Source organism: Aethalodelphis obliquidens, unplaced genomic scaffold (assembly GCF_003676395.1).
Source record: "Aethalodelphis obliquidens isolate GAN/ISIS:26980383/991018 unplaced genomic scaffold, ASM367639v1 scaffold23, whole genome shotgun sequence".
Lineage (NCBI taxonomy): Eukaryota > Metazoa > Chordata > Mammalia > Artiodactyla > Delphinidae > Aethalodelphis > Aethalodelphis obliquidens.
The window spans coordinates 16,085,175-16,109,563 of record NW_020837967.1 but is presented as its reverse complement, the minus strand read 5'-3'; the positions used below and the strand labels follow the sequence as shown (position 1 = coordinate 16,109,563).

The 24,389-nt window shown below is 42.7% G+C and overlaps 1 protein-coding gene across 5 annotated transcripts in view; it reads left to right on the top strand.

The window, feature by feature from the left end:
* The first annotated feature begins 241 nt into the window (after positions 1-241).
* ARHGAP21 (Rho GTPase activating protein 21) overlaps positions 242-24,389 on the top strand; it is a 127,348-nt gene continuing 103,200 nt past the window's right edge. For 4 of the 5 annotated variants that reach the window (XM_027121859.1, XM_027121858.1, XM_027121857.1 and 1 more), the window contains exons 1-2: positions 242-355; positions 1,725-2,133. In XM_027121859.1, coding sequence (XP_026977660.1) covers positions 2,053-2,133 — 81 coding nt within the window. In that variant the 5' untranslated portion in view covers positions 242-355; positions 1,725-2,052. Of the gene's footprint in view, positions 356-657; positions 771-1,724; positions 2,134-24,389 lie in introns of those variants that run through there. The other variant, XM_027121856.1, reaches the window with a different exon arrangement.

The window sequence follows — 24,389 nt, the reverse complement described above, 5'->3', positions numbered from 1 at the left end:
CCCGGGAAACAGCTCGGCGCGGCAGCGGAACCAGGCACTTCTGTCACTTGGCGGTCGCAGGCGCCCGAGCGCGGCCCCGGCCCGGCCCGGCGAGGCGAGGGGAGAGTCCGGCGGCCGCCGCCCCGCCCCACGCCCTCCCGCGGCGGCCGAGAGCCCGGGGCCGGCCGGGGCAGGTCGCGGCGGTGCCTGGGAGCGGCCGGCCGGGGGCGGCGGCGGCCTCGGAGCGCGGCGGCGGCGGCGGCGGAGGACAGCGCTGGCTCGTCCTCCCGCTCGGTCCAGTGCGCGCCGGGCGTGAGGGGCGCGCCGTCCGGTGGCCGGCCGGCTCGGTGCGGATCTACTCGCCGCGCTTTCTCCGGTGCGTGTCTGCTTTATTTTCCGCCTCGGCCGACGGGGCGCAGGGCCGGCGGGCGGGTGGAGAGGGAGAGCCGGGCTCGCCGCTGGCTCCCTCCCTTCCCGCCACCCCGGGCCAGCCCGCCCCGGCGCTGGCGCGGGGCCGGAGGGAGCGGCGGCGGGCGCCCGGCGGGGGCGGAGGGGCCGCGCCCGCGTGTGCGGAGCGAGGGAAGGCCGGCGGGAGGAGGGAAGGGCACAAAGGCCGGCGGCGGGCGCCGGGGTCCCGCCGGCCGGCCGTGGAGGAGGGGCGGCTCCCGTCCGCTCATGAATATTAACCGAGCCTGCGGCCTAGCGCGTACCGGCTGGGCCCGGCGCCCGGCCCGCGTCCCCGCCGCCGCTCGCGCCGCGCCTCGGAAGCCGGGCCAGGCGGGGCGCGCAGGGTGAGCCCCCTCGCTTTGGGCCTTTCCCCCGGGTGTCCCCGTTCGTTTTGGAAAGTACATATTTGGGCCGCCCTTCCCGGGAGATCGAGATCCCCGACCCGCCTCTGGAAGGGGCGGAGGAAATAGTGGTCGGTGGGTGGTGGTTTTCTTTTTCCTATTTTTTTTTCTCCCTAGGTGGTCACGGGGAACGGGGAAGACCGTGTCGAGGCGTAGTTTGGGGCGCGGCAACTAAAAGTGGCCGGGGCTGCGGCTTCATTTCTGTAGCTCCGGAATAATGCCCCGGAGAGGGAGTCCCTCCTGCCGCCGCGCGCACCTCCCCACCCGGTCCCGCGCCGTCGCCGCCCAGCCCCGCCGCGGGCCAAGGAAAACAGCCGCCTCCTCGGGGACACCGGCGGGCCGGGGCGGAGGGCGGAGGGCGGGCGCCCCGGGTACCCCAGGCCGCCTGGAGACGCCGGCAGAGCCGCCGGTCGCGTCCGAGCAGGACTTTTTGTTTTTTTTTTGGGGAGCTGGGGAGATGGCGGGGAGCAAGGAGGGCTTTTGAGAAAGGATTATCCCATTTTAGTCCCGCGGGGAGCAAACTTCCCTTAAGTCTGCTTATCCGGGTGATGCAGAAGAACATAGACTCCCTCTCCTCTGCCCAGAAAATACATGAATTAAAATGCACTTGGAAAAGGAACGGTTTTTCTTGACGGCTGCACAACGGCCGGGCATGTTTGAGGCAACCACCGTGCAGTTCTGATGTTTCGCTTTTTTTTTTCCCCCTGGTTTATAGGATTTTTCCCCCTTTTTCTATCTCTTTTTGTATGGGAAGATTCTTTCATCTTTCATACTTCATCAGCATGGACCGAATTATCTTTCCATGTGTTGGAAAGGCGAGCTTGGGGTGGGCATGTGAGCAAGCCTAAGGTCAGTGTATGGAGAAAGTTCATGCCCTTTAACTTTTCCCTCTTCTAGGAAAGATCTCTTTGGGAGAGTCTTCACGACGCGCTCGCCTTGCTCTTGGACTTGGGAGGAGCGCTAGGAAGAAGGGGACCGCTTTCTAGCCGCCGAGGAGACCTCTCTTCTTTGTTTTTTATGTCTGGAGAAATGGACGAAGACGGTGAAGTCAGTTGAAGTCCGAAGAAATAATCATCAGGGCATTTCGAAGGCGCTTCATCAAAACCTTCATTCCCTGGCGCTCTAATTGTCTCACCGGCACTGCACCTTCTAGGAGCCTGGTGTGGCATTTCCCCCCCAATGTGGACTCCCATGGGTTGGTCCCTTCTTTGTAATTTGAAATGAAATGATGGCCACACGTCGGACTGGTCTGCCGGAGGGAGATGGTGACAACAAGCTCAAGACCTGCGGGTCCCCCGCCTGTGAGGTAAGCGCAGCGGCAGCATCCCGGTGTAGCCCGCAGTGGCCTGTGTCTGTGAGGTGTCCTGCATGTGGGCGGTCAGTTGCCACCGGGCCTAAGAAGAGGTTTTTGGGGCTTTGGACTGAATGGTGGGAGTGCCCCAGCTTGACCGGTAGGGAGATGAAGCCTTGGCCATTTTTGTTTCGAGGAGCTTCCAGTGATTCTTCTGCAAGGACGTTTTCCTTACTTACTTTGAAATGTCCCCATCTTGGTCATCTCAGGGCACGGAATTCTCCCTTTTTAGGTGGCTGGGAATATTACAAGCTTCTGTTTTCCTACAGTTCCCATTCTCCAGTATTTTTGGAGCTGGGCTGGTTAGGGGGTGCTTTGTACCTGTCGAGTGTGTATCCAAGGTTTGCTCTGGAGGTGGAGAGAGGGCATCTGTCTGGAACGCTTGTTGCTCCTGGACCACCATCTCTCTCCGACACTGATGCTGTTGCTGTGGATATCTGCTTTGGGTAGAGAAACAAGTCTTTTCCCCGTGGACAGTTTAGTTTAGGCACAGCCTTGGAAGACTGCTTAATGGAGCTGTAATTCCAACTCCCTTAAAAATGTCTTGCCTTTCCTGTTCTTTTATTTATTCCCTTCCTTTCACTGCTCAAAAGTCCTGTGAGTGTCAGCCTGAGCTGTCAGGTGGGTTGACTCTGCCTTCAGACCAACATCTTTGGGAGGGCTCAGAAGATTTTACACCAGGCTTTTGGAAATTTTTTGAGCAAAGCAGGAGAGAAATAGAAAATCCATTGATCTGTGGCACCCCTAAGCCCTGTTGCCTCTATCTTTTTTCCTCCTTATGTTTGGAGTTTAATTCTATAATGGCTCCTTTGTGTTTACTTTGTTATTGATGGTTTCTGTAATTTGCTTTTGCTAAACATACTGAATACTGTTTTCCTTTAGATTTTGCTTTTGAGCTGCCTATATTTTTAAGGAAAGGTTGAAGATTACTTTAGATAACAGTAACATCCCCCAATGAGCCCTCGCTCTCATTGTTTATTTTGTGCTTGTGTTACATTTTAACTTCATGGTCATTGAAACGGGGTCTAGTTCTCAGTGTGTGATTTTTGGCATCTTAATAAAAATGAGTCAGAAGTTAAGTTTTTGTTCATAAAGCAGGCAGAGGAACTTGCTTCACGCAGCTTACTTCATACTGCACTAGAAAGTTTATGCAGAAATCAGTGAGGTAGGTACAGTGTGCCGTTACCGTACAGTTTATTAGAACTATAGGTTTACAGTTAGAAACAGTGTTTTACTTTTTGACACCTATAAACACCTGCTTGCAGGTAAAAACGTGATTAAGTATAACACCACAATTCTCTGATCATGGTGAACCATAATAACTCCTTTTGGAAGGCCTACCTACAGCTTAGTGATCGCTTAATGTGTATTGTAGTTCCATAATGATAGGTACTGTGGTCTTAAAGCCTTATTTGTCATTGACTTGTGAGTACCTTAATTAGCATGCTATTTGCATTGTATTTGCAAGAACTAGTGTTATTTGACTTTTTTTTTTTTGGGTCATTTAAGGGATATCCCGGAAACCAAGAATTTATAATAGACACATCTTGTCCTTGGCTAGAAGGCAGTGTTTCCAGTTGCAAACTTGGCTTTTATTAACAATGACAATTATGTATTTTTTTTAAGGGCTGTGAAATTTGCTTTCATTTGGACCTTACTGCTGGCATAGCCGTAGTATTTCTAGTTTGGGATCCAAGAAAACACTGTATTGTCTGTATTTTGCTCATTTAGAGACTATATACAGTAGTTGGGTTCGGTAATAAACTGTGGTGTTGCTTGGCTTTTTAAAGAATAGACAGATAGTCTGCTTAGATTCTGTGTGGAAATAGAAATAAAGGGGCTGTATGCTGTCAGAAAACATTTTAAAATCTCAGGGTGAGGAGTGAGGGTAACTTGTATTTACTGGCTCTGTTTAGTTGTCTCTTATTGATGCTTCTGAGGCACATTAAATCTTGGGAGTATTTATTAGTAATAAAAAGAGTTGCCACTGGAATACTTCGGGTATCAGTTTTGGGTTGACAGATATTTAAGTCTTTGAATACTGCACTTAATTTTTGTGCTTAATTTTATTAGAAGAATTACATTCTAGAGTAGCACTGACATTCTTTTCAAAATTTTAAAAACCAATAGCTAAAAAACTAACAAAAAACCGATTGCTATGTTCCTAAATGGGTATTTGAATAATAAATTTGTGTGTGCTTTTCCTACCCAAGAAACGATGGTATATATCTTAATATTAATGGTATTAGCCGAAACTAACTTTGTAGCACAGAAGAAATCAATGTAGTGAATTAATGGAGTCCCTGTTTTACGCCTTATCTAATTGGCTAATTCCACCTGCTGTGAATAAGGTCTATTGTTTTGATGAAAAACCATCAGGAATTTCTTGTTTATATTAACTGTTAGAATCTAATTGTGTTGCTATATGAGTAAGTGTAGGCACCACCTCCCAAGACTATATTGGAAGGGCCCAAAACAAACAAATAACAAACAGTCCTCTTCAAATAAAGAATTGTGACACTTCAGTAAAATATATTTTGACATTATACAATAAGGATAGCATAGCTGTGTTCACACAAAATGATATCCCTTTCACATCTAAATAATGTATTTTTGAAAATTGGTTTCACTCACTGAGCCAGGTAAGTGTTTTTTGTGTGTGTGTGTGTGTGTGTTGTGCACGCATATGTACAGGCTGATCTATGACACCTAGCCTTGCATAACTTTGCTCACAAAATCACTTTGTATAGACTCTGAATCCTCTGTGGTATTTTCACCCCTTTTCACATCATATAGTGTTTCTTCTTTATGGTTCGACTTGCTCTCTCTCTCTCTCTCTTTTCAAAGCTTTCTAATCCACATTATTCTTCCCACTTGTAACATTTATTTCATTTTTAATCTCTAGTCCACAGGATTGTACACGTGTTTAGCACTTTCACTGTCTACTATTAGAACAAACCTATTTACTCATGCTAATTAACTTAGTTCATTTTATGTTTTGCTTCTTCACCGAGGCTAAAATGATCCTGTGACTAAAACGTATTATAAGCTGATGAAAACTATTTATTGATTTTGGAACAGTGTAAATAATAAAGGCATTTTCTGTGCGTGAATTCATTCACGTAAAAATTCATACTTTTGCTCTTCTTTCTGGAATACTGTACACTTTGCTTTTATCCCAGACTTCCTTGTTCCTTCTCAGGCGCTCTCTCCCTCCATCTGTTTCTCTTTCTCTCTCTCTCTTTAGGCTTCTTATTCCTCTGCTGCCTCTTTCTTGTTGGTTTTTACAGGAGCCAGGCCTTTCCATTCCTCTACTCTTTTCTCGCTCCCTAGGTTTCATTTTACATCCTCCCAGGGCTTTAATCTACATGCCCGTGATTCCTAATTTACAACTGTATCTCAGATTTTATGGCTGCTCTCTAGACCTAGATAGCCAATTGCCTATTTACCATACAGTTTTTTTGGATAGTCTACAGGCTCTTCAAACTCAACAGATTCTCTGCCCTGACCACCAACCTGCCCTCTCCCTGACTTCCTTCTTTTAGTGAGTAGCACTGCTAGGTACCTATCTGTCCAAGTTAAAAACCAGGCTACAGTCCTTGACCCCTCTCTCTCCTTCTTCCTCCTGTCAAAGTCCTACATTCTGAATCCCACTGCCACTCCCTGAGTTCAGATTAGCTGCATGTCAGCGATGAATCATGGACCAGGCTTCCTAACTCGCGTCCCAGGCTCCCAGCCTTGCCCCCTTCCAGCTCTCCGATCTGCCGTAACCAGAGCGCTCCTCCTGAAATAGAAAGCTGATCATTGCATTCCCTGGCCTAAAACAGTTTTCTGGCTTCCCATTGCCTTTGGAATAAGGCTCAAACTCCTGAGAGAAGTCTGAGAGGACTTCTGACCCGCCCTTCTCCTATCGCATCTGTGACCTCTCTGTGTACTTCCTGTATTGTCAGTACCACCCCGCCCCCCTCCAAGGGCATCACAATGTCTCTCTCTTTACTTCAGGTCCTTATAAATCCTGTTTTCTCCCAGCCTTCCTTCCATTCTCCCCTCCTCCACTTCCGCCCCTCCCTGGCTGATTTTTACTATCATTCTGGTCTTTTCTTCAACATCACTCAGGAAAGCTTTCCTTGACCTTCCAAGACTGGATTAATTGGCCCTGCTGCCTTCTCCTCAAACACCCTCCCTGTACTTTATCAGGAAGAGCACTTACTAGTTTATTTATCTGTATTCCCCTGGATTGCAAGTCCCATGAAAACAGGGACCATGTTTGTCTCTACAGTGAGTGGCGCATAGTAGGTGCTCAATAAATATATGCCAAAATAGCCAATAAACATAGCGGGAAAGGCTTTAGTTTTCTATTAACCGTTCATTTAGATCCCAGCACACTGTACCGTCTTGATGGTCCTCCTGCCTCACTGTCCCCTCCTTCTCAGCCTTGGAAGTTTCCTCAGCCTCTTGACCTACTAAGTCTTCCTATACCTCAGGGCTCTATTTGACCCTCTTTTCTCCTCTCCAGACTCAGTTTCATGGTTTTAAATATCAGGTGTAAACTGATCATTCACATATATGCATATGTACACATGTATTTGTGTGCGTGTGTGTCTCTCCACCCTGACCTCTCCCTTGAATTCAGATGCCCACATCTAGCTGACCTGCCCACTCAGAACCTCCACTCGCCTGTGGAGAAGCCACGTCCCGAACCAAATTCCTCCTTCTCTACAGCCCCTCCCCCCGCCCGCCCAGCTTCCCTGTTTGCTCCTTCCACAGTCTCCCTCCTCTTAAGCAAGAGCATTCCCACCCTCCCAGGTGGAGTCTTGGGAGTGATCTTTGATCCCTCTTTTTCTCTCTCGTGCATCACCTGCAAATCTGGCCACCGGCCTCTCAGCTCAGCCCTTGCCAGCCTGCAGTCTGTCCCCACAGTCATCCCGGTGGACCCTTTAGGAGTCAGGTCCTGGCACTGCTTTGCTTCGGCTCCTCTACTGGCTTCTCCTCTCCTTCAGGATGAAAGGCTGAAGTTCTCGGAGTGCCCGCAGACCCCTGGACAGCCTCCCGTCTCCTCCCTGAGCTCACCTCCTGGGCGCTCCCCGCTTCTGCGGACACACGAGCCCAGCATGCCCCAGAGCCTTCCCACTGTGTTCCATCTCCTTGGGACACTGTCCCCCAGGTGTCTGCAGGGCCCGCTTCCTTGTCTCCTCCAGATTTGCTTAGAAGTCACCTTCTGGGAGGATCTTCCCTCCCCTGCTCCCCAGGACACACCCTGCCCTCCTTCCTCACTTCATTTTTTTCCCTGTCACTTACTCTCCATCTGACGTGCTCCTCCATTTGATTTTGCTTATTGATTTGGACAGATGATGTACGTAAGTGTTAAGAGTACAGTTTGTTTTGTTCACCTGGTATTTCTTGTGTCTGGAAGGGAGTCTAGCACGTGGTAGGCCCTCAGATATTTTTTTCGAATGAATGAAGGAAGGAAGGAAGACCTAAGGAAAATTTCCATTCCAAAATGTTCTTGAGTTTGCATCTAGGTAGTTTAGATTATATAACGATGTGTAGTGTGAATTGTAGGTTCTTCTTTAGACCTCCATTTCCATTGGGATGGCTGTTCACAGTTTTCTTTGCATCTTTCTTACCTTTTGGGAAGCTGGTAACCAAGTAACAGTAACCAAGGCAGTGTGTAGTACAAATGTATGAAATACTTTGTGCTAAGGTGAGATAATGGTAATGAACAGACTAAGGGAGGGGAATCAAACTGGTGGTGAAACTATGAAAAGGTAATAGGGTCATCCCTCAGGATCCACAGGGGGTTGGTTCCAGGAACTCCCACCCAGTGGATGCCAGAATCCTCAGATGCTCAAGTCCCTTATGTAAAATGGGGTGGTATTTGCATATACCCTTACACATCCTCCCTTATACTTTAAATCATCTCTTGATTACTTATAACACCTGATACAATGTAAGTGGTATGTAAATAGTTGCTAGTGTGCAGCAAATTCAAGTTTTGCTTTTTGGAACTTTCTGGAAAAATTTTTTCCAAATTTTTTGATCCTTCATTGGTTGAATGCACAGGTGCAGTACCTTTAGGTACAGTGGGCCAACTGTATGTCTGATGTTTTCTTTCTTAAAACAATTGGCCAGTATAGGAATCTTCCTTACGTTTTAAATTTTTTTAATGTCATGAATATTTCACTGTAAGTTAAGAAATGATCACAACATTGACTATGGCAAAATGTTAACAGTTGTTAATTCTGGATGGGGAGAATACCAGAATTATATTATTTTTGTATTTTCTCTTCTTTTGTTTAATTCCAAAGTTACAATAAAAAGACAGCATTTACAGGTTTAAAAAATAGGTAATATGTTACCAGTCTTGTGAAAATCAGGTTTCTAGCAAACCTACCTACGCTGCTTAAAATAATACTTAGACGCTTTTTGAAAAGGATACGCGTTACTCAAAACAGTACTTAAACAGTTTTTAAAAAACATGTTTTCTTCAGTGGAGGATTCATTGCAGGCTAGCGACAGTACAGTATAACATAACACTGTTATTTAATTTGAAACGTGTGTTCCTTCATATACTTGAATCTAAATGGCAGAATACCATTGTATGTCAAAAGCTTTACCCTGCAAATTAGGGTTAAAAGTATAGCCTGTTGGAATGAAGAGCAGCGGCAGCAGAACTCTGGATTTGGAGGTATTGAGTGGAACCCATCTCAAGATAAGAGCCATCAACAAAATGAGTACCCAGGTCTAAGAAGAGTTCTCCACGCATTGTTAGTGTTTTGTAGCATTCATTTCTTCCAAATGAAACATTTTATAAAGTCCTTGTGCCTTGCTTACAGAATCTCTAATTCCTTCCTCATTTCTTTAGCTATTACCAGATCACATAATCAGGTACAAACGTGATACTCAGTTTCTTTTGTTCTTTGCTTTGTGAAGGGACCCGTCATCTTATTATATTTAACATGATGATTTAAGTATGGGCAGTGCTGGATGTAGATGCACAGATGCTGTTGTCGAATGCAGCTATTTTCTATTACAGAAAGACCATATGGTAGGCACTTGTTTTTCTTTCTGGTTGATGTGATTAGATTAGTAAAATGAAAGGTTATTGGACTTAGATTGTCCTAGTATTTATTTAATTTTAATTGACCATAAGGAATTAAGTATGTTAAAAATATTACGAGCCGTCGATATGTTCTGTTGGTTTGAAGTAGGAAGATGTCTTCACTCAAAAGCTCAGTTTTGGATTGCTTTTACCAAAATAGTTTTTTAGTTTAAGTTGTCGTATTTTTTAAAAAACGGAGTATTGTGCAGATAGCTTATTTCACAACAAAATCTGGAAGATGGCCTTTTGTGCCTCGAAGATAATCTGAAGACAAATGGATATACTGTACTATAGGTTTAAGAAACTTAGTGTGATGGAAATTGTTTTTGATAAGTCCTCTACTTTCTAGTTACTTATTAATATGGAAAAAATTCCACCATGTAGATTTGTGAATAAGGGAATAGATTTAAAACCCAAATTTGATATTTCTGAAATATTCATTTATCTTAGGGAAATTTTTAGGCAGACCAGAAAAATTGTTATTATCAACAAATGGCGAGTTAAAGAATTTATTTATTTTTCCTTAGACCAGCTCCTGTTGAACCTTCCTTCTGTTGGATACTGGGTGTGTTCTTGATTCAGACTTGGTTACTTATTGCCTTTTCCCCTTGTTGCTTATCTCTGTTCTGAATAGACACTGGGCATAGTTATGAGCAGTAGTCTGTTTATAATCCCACAAGTTCTTTTTCCTTCTTATAACCTAATGAAGACATAGCCTCTCGACTTGAACTGTGGTTCACTGCATTCATCTTTAATAGATCTTAACAAGACTTATTTTCTTGAGAACCTTTTGATTTTTCTCCCTCCTTAGAATGGAGAATATCCTTAAATATCAGAAGCTAGAAAGCTAGATTTATGATTACATTTCTTCTGGATATGTCTTAGCTACTGTGATCTTGGGGATTCACAGGCATCTTTTTTTTTTTCTTAACCTTAAGATATCTAGATATCTTTAATACCCAGTATCTTCCTAATAAACACAGATTCTGCATTTAAGAGAATTTGTGTCAGCTAGATCAGTGAGACCTACTTTCTCCTTTGGGTTTTACATATTGGCTTCTGGAAACATTACATACCTAGTGAATGTGAGGGGGAGGAAGTACTCTGGGCACCCAGTTTAAGTCAGATCTTTATTATAATGCTTTTAGGAAACTAAAAACATTTCAGTTTACTTATTTTTCATTTAATACTATTTTATAGACACCATTCTCTGCTCATAAGGGAGATATATATATGTGTGTATATATACACACATATATATGTATATATATATATATATACACACACACACACACATATATATGTCAATTTTATAAATGGAGGAAAAGAAACTCTTAAAAAGCATTATGCAAAGGTATCTTCAGGGATTGTAATATGGAAGAGAGATTAGATTTATTTTGTGTGGCTGTAAACGGCAGGACTAGGATCAGCAGATAGACAGATGGGCCCATTTCCAGAATTCAAGGAAAATTCTTTGTTAAATTAGAAGTTAATCGGAATAGAATGTGTTCTTTGCACAGGTGGGATGACCTTCAGTTAGGGGACTCCAGAGAGGATTCCTGCTTTGGTAGGAATTTATTATTTTATTTTATTTTTTAAATTAATTTATTTTTGGCTGTGTTGGGTCTTCGTTGCTGCACGCAGGCTTTCTCTGGTTGTGGCGAGCGGGGGCTACTCTTCGTTGTGGTGCGCGGGCTCCTAATTGCCGTGGCCTCTCTTGTTGCAGAGCACGGGCTCTAGGCGCGTGGGCTCAGTAGTTGTGGCTTGCGGGCTCTAGAGCGCAGGCTCAGTAGTTGTGGCACATGGGCTTAGTTGCTCTGCGGCATGTGGGATCTTCCTGGACCAGGGCTCAAAACCGAGTCCCCTGCATTGGCAGGTGGATTCCTTTTTTTTTTTTTTTTTTTTGGCAGGTGGATTCTTAATCATTGTGCGACCAGGGAAGCCCTGGTAGAAATTTAAACCAGGCAAATCTGGAGGATCATTAAGAATCACTTGGACAGCCTTTCAAACTACAGATTCGTGTCCCCACCATTAAGTTAACCAATCAGAATCCTGGGGGATGAGACCCCAAAACCTTAGCTTTTAAAAAAGTCCCCTGCTGATCTTCTGAATTTGAGAACAGCAGAATAAAATGATATTCAAGGTCTAGGTTCTTATGGCAGCCTGGTTTTAGAATTATTCTGACCAAATTGAAATCAATGTAAAGAAAAAGCAAAAATATGGGGAAAAAATTTAAATGACTGTAAATCAGTGAAATTTTCAAGCTTAAAATTATAATTATTTTCTTCTAATTGTAATTAAATGTATTTCTTTTTTAAAAATTAATTCATTAATTAATTTTTGGCTGCATTGGGTCTTCTTTGCTGCCCTCGGGCTTTCTCTGTTGCGGCGAGCAGGGGCTACTCTTTGTTGTGGTGCGCGGGCTTCTCATTGCGGTGGCTTCTCTTGTTGTGGATCACAGGCTCGAGGTGTGTGGCTTCAGTAGTTGTGGCACGCGGGCTTAGTTGCTCCGTGGCATATGGGATCTTCCCGGACTAGGGCTTGAACCCGTGTCCCCTGCATTGGCAGGCAGATTCTTAACCAGTGTGCCACCAGGGAAGTCCCTCTACATGTCATTAATATAACAAAATAATATTCTTTTCAAATAAAGTAAATGTTATGTTGAAAGAGCACTTTTTTGTATGTATGTTATACTTTAATCAAAAGTTACATATTTTAAAGTGATAGAACTATGATCTTGGTTATATCAAAGCTATTGTTACTTTTTAGATTTATTATAAAAGTAATTTGTTTCATGTCATTTCTCGAAGGGCATATTTTCTTTAAGCAAATAGCTGTTAGGATGGTTTCTTTTGCATCTTGTAATCATTTGTTCATACCAACTCTTTTATCAAGAATAGGAAAAGTTACAGTGAAAGAAAAAGATATATTCTATCTTTACCTAAGTATACATTGTGAAGGGTTTCAAAAATCATTCTAACATAAATAATAATAAACTAATCATTAACAAAATAATTTCACTTTACACACCCTTCTTCATTTAACAGCAACAGCTACTCTATCTGTTCACTGAATCCATCTTATCTTTTAATCTCACTGATCGTGAGATGCATTGGATACTGTGCTGCAAAGACAATGTAAACTGATTACAGTGTCCAACTGCCAATTCTGCAAAAGAAGCAGGGTTTCTTAAAGTGATGTTGCAGAAGGAGCAAAGTCACTGACAAAGAGCTGAGTGAGACCAGTGAACAGATGCAGAAAGCATCAAAGTTGATAGGTATCTCAAAAGGGAATGATTTGAATTCTAGGGATTAAGAGAAGCTTTTGAGAAAACTGATGTCCTTGAGGGCAATTGCAAGTATGGGGAAGTGACATTTTCTTCTAGGAAGTGATGTTTAGTTTGGACCCCATGCCTTAAGCTGTTTGCCAGGAGACCTTAAAAAGTGGGTGTAGATCTAGAAGGAATAGCAGCAGTGAACAGATTTCTCTTGTGTTTTCTTTTTCTTAGTAGAGACAGTGCAGCTGAGAGTGAGTAGAAAATCCTAGCTTCTCTAATTGACTTAGAAATAAAGCTGTTAGAACAGAAGTCAAGGAGTAGTGTCTTGAAAGGCACTGCTGTTGTAATAGTTCTTAGATGCAAAGATACTTGAGAGTTTGAATATTTTAGATGCCTTCATTTCTTTTTTTCTTTTTTTAAAATTAATTAATTTTTGGCTGTGTTGGGTCTTCGTTGCTGTGCCAGGGCTTTCTCTAGTTGTGGTGAGCGGGGGCCACTCTTCATCGCGGTGTGTGGGCCTCTCACTGTCTCGGCCTCTTCCATTGCGGAGCACAGGCTCCAGACGCGCAGGCTTAGTAGTTGTGGCTCACGGGCTTAGTTGCTCCGTGGCATGTGTCATCTTCCCAGACCAGGGCACGAACCCGTGTCCCCTGCATTGGCAGGCAGATGCTTAACCACTGCGCCACCAGGGAAGCCCCATTTCTTTTTTTTAAAAATTTCTATATTGAGGTACAATGGACATGTAAAAAGCTGTATATATTTAACATATACAACTTAGTGAATTTGTGGATAAGTATACACCCATGAAACTATCTTCACCATAAACAGGCCATAAACAGATTCATTACCTCCCCAAATTTCCTCCCACCCTCTTTATTATTGTTGTTGTTGTTATTATTATTGTAACGTATATAAAACCTACTTAACCTAATCTGCCCCCTTAGCAGATTTTGTGTATACTACATAGTATTCCACATATAAGTGAGATCATTCAGTATTTGTCTTTCTGTATCTGGCTTATTTCACTTAGCGTAATGCCCTCAAGATCCACCCATGTTGTTGCAAATGGTGGGATTTTCTTCTTTTTTTTTTTAAGGCTGAATAATGTTCTCTTCAAGATCCTGATTTGAATTCCTTTGGATAAGCACCCAAAAGTGGGATAGCAGGATCGTATGATAGTTTTTGAGGAACCTCCATATAATGGCTGCACCAGTTTACATTCCCACCCACAGTGTGTACAGGGGGTTTCCTTTCTCCACACCCTCACTAACGCTTGTTATCTTTTGTATTAACAGTAGCCATTCTAAGACGGTGAGGCAGTCTCTTTGTGGTTTTGGTTTGCATTTTTCTGTTGATTAGTGAGGTTGAGCACCTTTTCATATACCTATTGACCATTCGTAAGTCTTTGTAGAAATGCCTGTTCCCGTCTTTTGCCCGTTTTTAAATTGGGTTATTTGTTTGTTTGTTTAGCTGTGTTGATTTCTGACTCTCACTAGCCTTTGCTACCTAAAAGCACGATGATGCCTTAGCAAAATGGGCAATTGATTAAAAATCATCTTAGTAGGAACAGTTACACTGTAGACTTAGTGGGAGAGACTAGGTACCGCTGACATCTTTCTTGGGGGTGTATGAGCCACACTACAATCCCTACCTTAGGATATCGACAGAGCTTCGTAGTTTATGGCTACTAGAAGTGCATCTGCTCTAGACCAAGGGCGAATGCAAATTCTCTTCAGTTTAGGAGAGGACCTTGGAAGAAGAATCATTTTTCCCTGTTTCATCCTTGGATACTGCTGCCATTCTTGGCTGTCCTTTTATTTGACCACCATAATCTTTTTATCTAACTCTCACTTTCAAATAAGTTACTGAAACATTGTTTTTGGATCAAGTGGGATCTCTAGGAAAAAGGCAGATATATAAAGCCTAAAATATACACATATTCAGGAAGCATAAGGATACCCCAAAACGCATGGCTTAGAAAGTGAATACTGCTTGATTTCTGCAAACTACGGTGAAGTGTTTAGCATATATTTGACAGGAAAAATGTATGTCTTTTCCAGTTGGCTTTGAATTGACAGCAGACAAGACAGGGATCTTTTGGTAGTCTATGAAAAGGATTTTGAACCTCAGAAATCAGTCTGTAGGATTAATGAAGAGGGAAGACATAAAATGCCCATATCAGGAGTAAAAGAGGGGGCACCATTCAGAGCCTACAGACATTAACAAGATAAAACGGGAATATCTGGGGCTTCCCTGGTGGCCCAGTGGTTGAAAGTCCGCCTGCCGATGCAGGGGACACGGGTTCGTGCCCCGGTCCGGGAAGATCCCACACGCCGCAGAGCGGCTGGGCCCGTGAGCCATGGCCGCTGATCCTGCGCGTCCGGAGCCTGTGCTCCGCGACAGGAGAGGCCACAACAGTGAGAGGCCCGCGTACCGCAAAAAAAAAAAAAAAAAAAAAGGGAATATCTGAATAACTATATGCCAGTAAATTTGACAACTTAGGCAAAATGGGCAAATTCTGCGTAAGGATTCTAGTACCAATTCAGAGTTGTGTGTGCATATGTTAGGTAGGGGCGGTGGTGGTGGGGTTTCCCTCACCAGGCAATTCTCCGATAGCAGCTGGGTGTCCTACAGTTCAACTTAATTCTGATGCTGTCTACCCGAATATAGAGTCAGATCCCACAGGTTAAGGGCTCAATCCCACAAGACTGCCCTCCCCCCGCCGCCCTCACCCCCTACCACCCGCAACTTCAGCTTCCAGTTGCAAGTTTAGGTTGTCACGTGAGCTTCTAACCTACTGACTGTAGATTGGAGGTTCCAACGACCCCTTCCTTGGGTTCAACTAATTTGCTAGAGTGGTTCACAGAACTCAGAGAAACATTACTTAACTAGATCACGGGTTTTATCATAAAGAGTATAACACAGGAACAGCCAGATAGGAGGGATGCGTAGGGCGGGGTGTGGGGAAAAGGTGTGGAGCTTCCACAACCTCTCCAGGTGCTCCACTCTTCCCAAATCCCCATGTGTTCACCAACCTGGAAGCTTTTCGAACCTCATCCTTTTCAGTTTTTATGGAGGCTTCATTACATCAGCATGATTGATTAAATCATTGGCCATTGGAGGTGGAATCAACCTCCAGCCTCTCTCTCCTCCCCTGAGGTTGGGATGGGATTCAGTGTTCTGACCCTCTCATCACTTGGTTGGTTGGTTCTCCTGGCAATCAGCCCCTGTCCTCAGGTGTGTTCCTGATGTCACCTTATTATCATAACAAAAGACACCACTGGTTGCTCTCCTCACTTAGGAAATTCCAAGGGTTTTAGGGGCTCTGTGCCAGAAATGGGGATGAAGCCCAAATATGTATTTCTTATTATAAATCACACTATCACACCTTGAAAGATACAAATTACCAAAACTGCCACAAGGAGAGGTGTAAAAAAAAAATCTGGGGCTTCCCTGGTGGCGCAGTGGTTGAGAGTCTGCCTGCCGATGCAGGGGACGCGGGTTCGTGCCCAGGTCTGGGAAGATCCCACATGCTGCGGAGCGGCTGGGCCCGTGAGCCATGGCCGCTGAGCCTGCGCGTCTGGAGCCTGTGCTCCGAGCGCAACGGGAGAGGCCACAACAGTGAGAGGCCCACGTACTGCAAAACAAAAACAAAAAGCAAAAAAACCCTGCCATATGTGTTAAAGAAATTGAATTTAGAATTAAAAACCTCCCCACCAAGAAGACTTCAGATCCAGATGGCTGCATTGACATATTCTATCACATGCTTAAGGAAGAAATCATACCAGTTCTATACAGGCTCAGAAAATAGCGGTGGAGGGAACACTTCCCATCTTCTTTTTATGATGCCAGCATAAGCCTAGTAACAACCAGGCAAAACCAGTATAAGAACAGGAATTCAGACCAATAACCCTCATGGTTGTAGATGTAAAAATCCTTAACAGAACGTCAACAAATCAAATCTAGAAATATATGAAAAAGAGAATACATCATGATTAAGTTGGAGTTATCCCAGGAATGAAAGATTAGTTTATCATTTTAACATATCAACAACATATTAACCATTTAATATATTAATGGAATGAAGGAGAAAATTTGTATGATCATCTCAATAGATGCAGAAAAAGCATTTGATAAACTTTATAACGTTCATCATAAAGACTCTCAGAAAAGTGGGAATATAAGGAAACAACCCAGTTTGATCAAGGGGACCTACGAAAAAGCCTACAGCTCTCACGCTTGTTGAAACACTGAGCACTTCATACTAAGAGCAGGAACAGGGTAAGGGTGTCTGCTCTCACCACTATTCAGCCTCATAGTGGAGGCCCTAACAAGTGTGGGAAGTCAAGAAAAGAAATAAAAGGAGGAAGGAAGAAGAGAAGGAAGGGCTTCCCTGGTGGCGCAGTGGTTGAGAGTCTGCCTGCCAATGCAGGGTACACGGGTTCGAGCCCTGGTCCGGGAAGATCCCACATGCTGTGGAGCAGCTAAGCCCGTGCGCCACAACTACTGAGCCTGCGCTCTAGAGCCCGCGAGCCACAACTACTGAAGCCTGTGTGCCTAGAGCCCGTGCTCTGCAACAAGAGAAGCCACCGCAATGAGAAGCCCGTGCACCACAACGAAGAGTTGCCCCCGCCCGCCGCAACTAGAGAAAGCCTGCGCTCAGCAACAAAAACCCAGTGCAGCCAAAAATAAATAAATAAAATAAATTAATTTAAAAAAATAAAATAAAATTACCTAAAAAAAAAAAAGAAAAAGAGAAGGAAGAAATAAAACTCTTTATTTGCAGACAACATGATTGTGCACACAGAAAATTGTAAGGAATCTACCAAGAAAACATCCTAGAACTAATAAGTAAATTTTGCAAGGTTGTGGGTTAGAAGACTACAGACGAGAATACAAGGTTAATATACAAAATCAGTGTATTTCTGTATACTAACAACAAAGTTGGGAAATGAAATAGAAAATAATAGCATTATGATTTTAATATTTTAAAGACAACCTGAATAAATTGAGAGATATGCTGTATTTATGGATTGGAAGACTCAATATTATTAAGATGGGACTTCACCACAAATTGCTGTGTGAATCCAATTCGATCCCATTTAAAATTCTAGCAGTTAAAACATTTTTTTTTGTTAGAAATAGACAAGCTGCTTCTAAAATTTATATGGAAATGCAAAAGACAAAGAGTAGCCAAAACAATAATGAAAAAGAACAAAGTTTGGAGGACTTACAGTACTAGTTTATAATACTGGCTCAAATCAAGACAGAATAGAATGGTGTAATGATAGATATATAGAACAATGAAAGAATGGAGAGTTCGGAGACCCATATCTATATGATCATTTGAATTCAGTGGGGTGAGTTCAAGAGGTGCTGGAACAAAAATGAACCGCCATCTTTACATCACACGGAAAAGTTAACCCCAAATAGATCACTGATATAAATGTAAATGCTAAGACAATAAAACTTCTAGCCAAGAACAAAATATACATGGCTTTGAGGGGTAAACAAATATTTCTGAGACAGGACACAAAAATCACTAACCGGAGAAGGAAAAAGAATTATGTCGGACTTCATCCAAATTAAAAACTTCTGCTCTTTGTAAAATACCATTAAGAAAATGAAAAGTTAAACCACAGATGGTGAGAAAATATTTGCAAAATATGTATCTGATCAAGGACTTGCTTCCAGAATATATTATAAAGAAGTCTTCAAACTCAATATTAATAAGACAACCTAACTTTAAATATGGGCAGAAGTGAACTCCATAAAAGAAGATATATGAATTACATATAAGCACATGAAAAGATATTCACTAGTACTGTCATCAGGGAAAAAAATGCAAATTAAAACTATCAATACAATGAGCTACTGCTATGCTCCCATTGGAATGGCTAAAATTAAGAAGATAAAAAATACTAAGGGTTGTTGAATATGTGGCGCAAATGACCTCTTACTCACATTCTGCTGATAGGGACGTAAAATGACACAGCCACTTAAGAAAACATGTTGGCTGTTTCAGAAAGTTAAACATATGTTTATCGTGTGACCCACTCCTAGGTATTTACCCAAAGCACATGAAAACAGTGTCCACAAAAAGACTTGTATGTGAATGTTCATAACAGCTCTATTCATAATATCCCCAAATTTGCAACAGCCCAAATACCCATTAAGAGGTGAATGGAAAACAGATTATGGTATGTCCATGTAATGGAATACTACTCACATTTAAAAAGAATGAATTATTGATGTACTCAGCAACATGAATGAATCTCAGAACGTTGAGGAAAAGAATCCAGACTTGGCAGAGTACGTAATGTATGATTCTACTTTTTTAAAATTCCAGAACTGAGTAAACTAACCTATAGTGATAGAGAGCACATCAGCGGTTGCCTGGGCCTGGGCAGGGCTTTGATCGATCGCGAAGAAGCATCAAGGGGCTTGGGGTGATAGAAATGTTCTGTACCTTGATTGTGTGGTGGTGATTTTATGGATGTCTACACTGGTTAGAATTCATTGAACTGTTCATTCTGTTCTGTTTTGCTGCCTCATTTGCATCCATTCATTTATTCAACAAAAAGTTATTGAAGGTTTATGACTATGCCAGGAAGTTCCTAGGGGAACTTTTAATTTTTCTTTGGCCTTGCTGCGTGGCTTGTGGGATTTTAGTTCCCCGACCAGGAATCGAACCCAGGTCCTCCGCAGTGGAAGCGCGGAGTCCTAATCACTGGACCGCCAGGGAGTTCCCCCTAGGGGAACAGAGATAGAAAAAAACAGTAGCTTCTGCCCTTATGGAGCTCACTGTTAAGGGGGAAGAGACAGATTAGAAAGCTTCAGTTAGGGTATTGTGCGACAACTAAGGATACACGTGTGGCCATGTGAGCATGAGACAGGGGGTCTAACAGCCTGGAAGAGGGGAGGGAAGATGGTGGCCCTTGAGTGGAGTCTTAAAGGACATGTAGAAATTTCTGAAGCAGGTGGTGGCAGAATGTTACAGGCAGAGAGAACAGTATGGCAAAGGCAAAGTGTGAGAGAATGATTAAGGAGGAAATCCACCAAAAAATTAAGGAAGAATAAGTCATATTAAAATAAACATTTGGTAGTCTGTACACCAATTTCCATATAAGACTTTTCTCTGCCATTGCCTCTGAGTAAGGAGTATATATAGTATGAGTAAAACACACAGCTTGGAGTCCGGAACTTATTTTTGCTGCTTTTCTTTCTGGTTCAAACTGTTTTTGATAGATTAAAGTTCTACATGGGGTACCGCTAGTATATTTTGTGACAAGAATCTGATTTTTTATAAAAGCTAGATCTAGCTAGCTGTAAGCGAGTAATTTTTTACAAACGCAACCTGTATAATCTGTTAATTCTCACAGGCAGATTGGCCTGAGGACCCTGAGAAACAGTGATATTGGTGATAGTATTTTTTTTAAGCTTTCCCTTTTATTTTTTAAATTTAATTTTAAAATTTTATTATTTATTTTTGGCTGCATTAGGTCTTTGTTGCTGCGCACGGGCTTTCGCTAGTTGTGGCGAGCAGGGGCTACTCTTCATTGTGGTGTGCCGGTGTCTCATTGCGGTGGCTTCTCTTGTTGTGGAGCATGGGCTCTAGGCGCCCGGGCTTCAGTAGTTGTGGCACGTGGGCTCAGTAGTTGTGACTCGCGGGCTCTAGAGTGCAGGCTCAGTCGTTGTGGTGCACGGGCTTAGTTGCTCCACAGCATGTGGGATCTTCCCGGACCAGGGCTCGAACCCGTGTCCCCTGCATTGGCAGGTGGATTCTTAACCACTGCGCCACCAGGGAAGCCCAAGTTTTCCTTTTTAAAGAGTTAAATCAGATAGTTCTTCTCCTTTTTAAATATCTTAATGTATTCTGGTTTTGTAGCTTCCTTCATTTATTTAATCTTTGCTTCTGCTAATTTCCTTCCTCTACTATTTTATAATCTGTGAAACTTCTGGGGTCTTATGGTGTGGTTTTGCTTTTCATTTCTTTTTTTAAAATTTATTTATTTATTTATTTATGGCTGCATTGGGTCTTCGTTGTTGGGTCTTCGTTGCCGCGTGTGGGCTTTCTCTAGTTGCGGCGGGCTACTCTTTGTTGCAGTGCACAGGCTTCAGTAGTTGTGGCTCATGGACTGTAGAGCGCAGGCTCAATAGTTGTGACGCACGGGCTTAGTTACTCCTGTCATGTGGGATCTTCCCAGGGCTCGAACCTGTGTCCCCTGCATTGGCAGGCAGATTCTCAACCACTGCGCCACCAGGGAAGTCCGGTTTTGCTTTTCCATAGATAATCCGAACAGGCAAGGTCAGGAAAAGAGAATTTGTTTTTGTTAGATTAACTACATATATTTCAATTTGGCTGCCAGGATGGTCTCAGACTCCTCGTAGGGAAAGAGGCTAGTTAGGTATTTTTGGTCTTAGACTGAAAATACAGGCCATCAGAATAGATTCCCAATAGCTGGATATAAAAGAGTCATTAAGGCTTTGCAAAGGGTGATGAGGTTGTATAGTTTATACTTTATTTTGCCTAAGATATGTAAATTAGGATAAAAAGTTAGTAATCATTTGATTTCTGGCATACAATATGTATCTATTTGTCTTCAGTTTTGAGTGTCACACCCTTTTAATATTTTTTATTCCTGTTATAATTTATGTATTTATGCTCTTGACATTTACTAGCCTTAATATTTATTTAATCTTTTTTTTTAAAATTTATTTTTGGCTGCATTGGGTCATCTTTGCTGCACGCGGGCTTTCTCTAGTTGCGGTGAGCGGGGCCTACTCGTCGTGGTGCGCGGGCTTCTCATTGCGGTGGCTTCTCTTGTTGTGGAGCACGGGCTCTAGGCGCACGGGCTTCGGTAGTTGTGGCACGTGGGCTCAGTAGTTGTGGCTCGCAGGCTTAGTTGCTCTGCGGCATGTGGGATCTTCTGGACTAGGGCTTGAACCCGTGTCCCCTGCATTGGCAGGCGGATTCTTAACCACTGCACCACCAGGAAAGTCCCTATTTAATCTTAATATACCGTTTGTAAGTGCTAGGCTGTAATATCTGTTTCCTGGAAACATACAGTGAAGCAAAGTAGACTTTAGATAATTTTTTAGGGTTTTCAGAGAGAACACTGAACCCTTACTAAGTACCATAACACTGATTATTTACCTTGTTTAATCCTCAAGACAACTCCATGAGGTGTGTACTATTATTATATTCATTTTAAAGATGTGGAAACTGAGGTACAGAGAGCTTAATTAACTTAACCAAGGTTACACAGCCAGAAGGGGAAGACGGAAATTTAATGGATAGAGTGTTAACATGACCATAGCAGCTTTAGTAGAAGGAAGAAAAAAATATCAGGGAGAAAGTCTCTACTTTGATCCGGATTCACTGGTTTCACCTAGATGGAAATAGTTTGTGTTCATTTAGCTGAGTGGTAAACAGTTCAGTGGCAGATTAATAGGCAGCTTGCAAATTTTGTCAACCCTCTTTTTTGTCTCTTGGCAACCAGGGAACTTGATGACTTGATATCTTTAAAGTGTCAACTATGGTACACAGATGCCTGGCATCTTCTGTTGCTTCAGGGTTTAAATTACTGAGCTAAAGCCATGTGCCGAATTTATTGAGTCTCAGGGATGGTCTTTTAAGACTAAGGTTTAGAGGCAAATTTTCTAGAGGTGTCTTAAGTTTCTGCTTATCCTTTCTCTAGAGTGGTAAGTTGGTCATATATAAATATGTTTTTCTGAAGAGAGCCTGCAGTTCATTTAAAGTCGAGAGGCTGTAACAGGATTGAACGTACAGGTGCTTCTCCACATGATGTCTTACTGTCCCACATGAAACATTGGTTCAGAGCAAATGGCAGGTCCATTGTCCCCTGAATGTACGTGAAGTCTGAAGTGTTCTCATGTTTGTTCATGTTCATTTTGCCTGAAGTGCTTTTCCCATGTCTTGTCATTTATGTAAATCCCAGACTTGCTTCAAAGCCTGGCTCCCATTTTACCTGCTTAGAAAGCTCCCTCTGACCGCAGTGATTGTGGGTGGAGAAGGTGTTCCCAGTCCTGGGGGAGATGGTTGCTCTCTGTAATCTTCTTCCCTTGTTGTCTGTTTCTTCTGGACTCCTGCTGTCCAGTTACCCTTATTTCCAGTGCTGTTTGTGCAGATAATCCACTATCCAAAATCCTTGGGTTTTTCAGAAATCAGAAGTTTTCAGGTTTTAGAAATGTAAGATGATGCAGATTGTGGGATAGCCCGCAACTATCAGAGTAGTAATTTCTGCTGTAAAATGTATGAATATTCATACTAACACATAAAGGCTTAGAAAGAACATTGTGTCAGGTCAGGGCAGGGCAGGTTTCGCTATTGATGAGTTACAAAAATGTTTTGACTTTCAGAGCTGTTTGAATTTCAGAAGTGTCAATATAAGATTATAGATACGTATTACCTAATTTTTTAGAAGTATAAACTATGTATTGGGAAAATATGATACTACGATTTTTTTTCATTCTTTCTCTTTACTTATAGAAATGAATCAGTACCCTGATCAGCTTTCAAAGGTGACCTATGTGTGTACTATATGTGTACATATGTGTATGTATGTATGTGTCTATCTAGTATTAACTGGTAGACGTTTCATTTCTTATTGTAGCTCCAGTTCTCCCAGTTTTGAATAGTGGTAGCCTCTTCGAGCTTTCTCCTGGGTCCTTTACACATGAACCTAATTGTTTTTGGTAGCTTTCTTACTGTCCAGTGTGATTTTCCAGCATATCTTTTATGTGTATTTCCTGCTCAAGACCTGGAATCAGCCATTCCTCCAAAGAGCCCTGCTTTTCTTTAGTGGTAGATGATATCCAAGATCATGTCTGGAAGTTAGAGATGTTCATTGCCACTGGATTGCACTGTGCATGGTCCTTTTTGTACTAACATTTTATTTGGAAATAATGTTAGACCCACAGAAAAGTTGCAAAATAGTACAGAGAGTTCCTTTATATCCTTCATCCAGATTTCCCTACTGTAAACATCTTCAATAACCACAGTACAATAATCAAAATGGGGAAATTGGTACTGCTGCACCGTTATTATTAAATCACACACTGTGTTTAGGAATGATTTGTAAAAGCTTGATCGCAGCTGTGTGTTTCGTCTCCAAGTCCTTTTTGTGGGTCCAAACTTTTGTTCAGTGGTTCTTAACTATTAAGGTGTGTCAGAATCCCCTGAGAACTTCTGAAAATCAGGTGCCTGAAACCCCCTTTTCCCCATCTTTTAGAATTTTTCAGAATCTCAAGATGGGGATAGAATATACGGTGTCAGTGTAGGTATTTAGGGATTTTGCTAGAATCCCATCCGCTCCAAGAGCTTAGTGAGATCATTTGAGGAGAGATGCAATTTGTGTTTTGCCCTCAAGTGGTGTTAATGACCCCCCTGGACTCCAAGATAAAAATTATTCTATCTTAAAGTGATTCGAGTTTGCTGCTTCTAGTGCCAAAGATTCGCATTATACTTAGAACTGTCCTTCCATATTTATTAACTCATTCGACAAATATTAGTGAGCACCTTCTAAGTACCAGGCACTGGGGATACAGCAGTGAAAAAATTACAGACGCGATCTGGTCTCTGCATTCGTGGATGTACTTGGATGGTGGGAAGTGGGAACAGTTGAACCAAGCAATTATAATAGAGTGCAGTGAGTGGAGAAGAGCAGGGAGCTATGAATATACACAGCAGGCAGAGCTCCCCTAGTGTAGGGATCAGGGAAAATCTTCCTGGGGAGATTGTGTTTGCGCTAAGTCAGGTAGGAGTTAGCTACGCAGAAAGAAGAGAAGAATGTTCTGGGAACAGCCTTA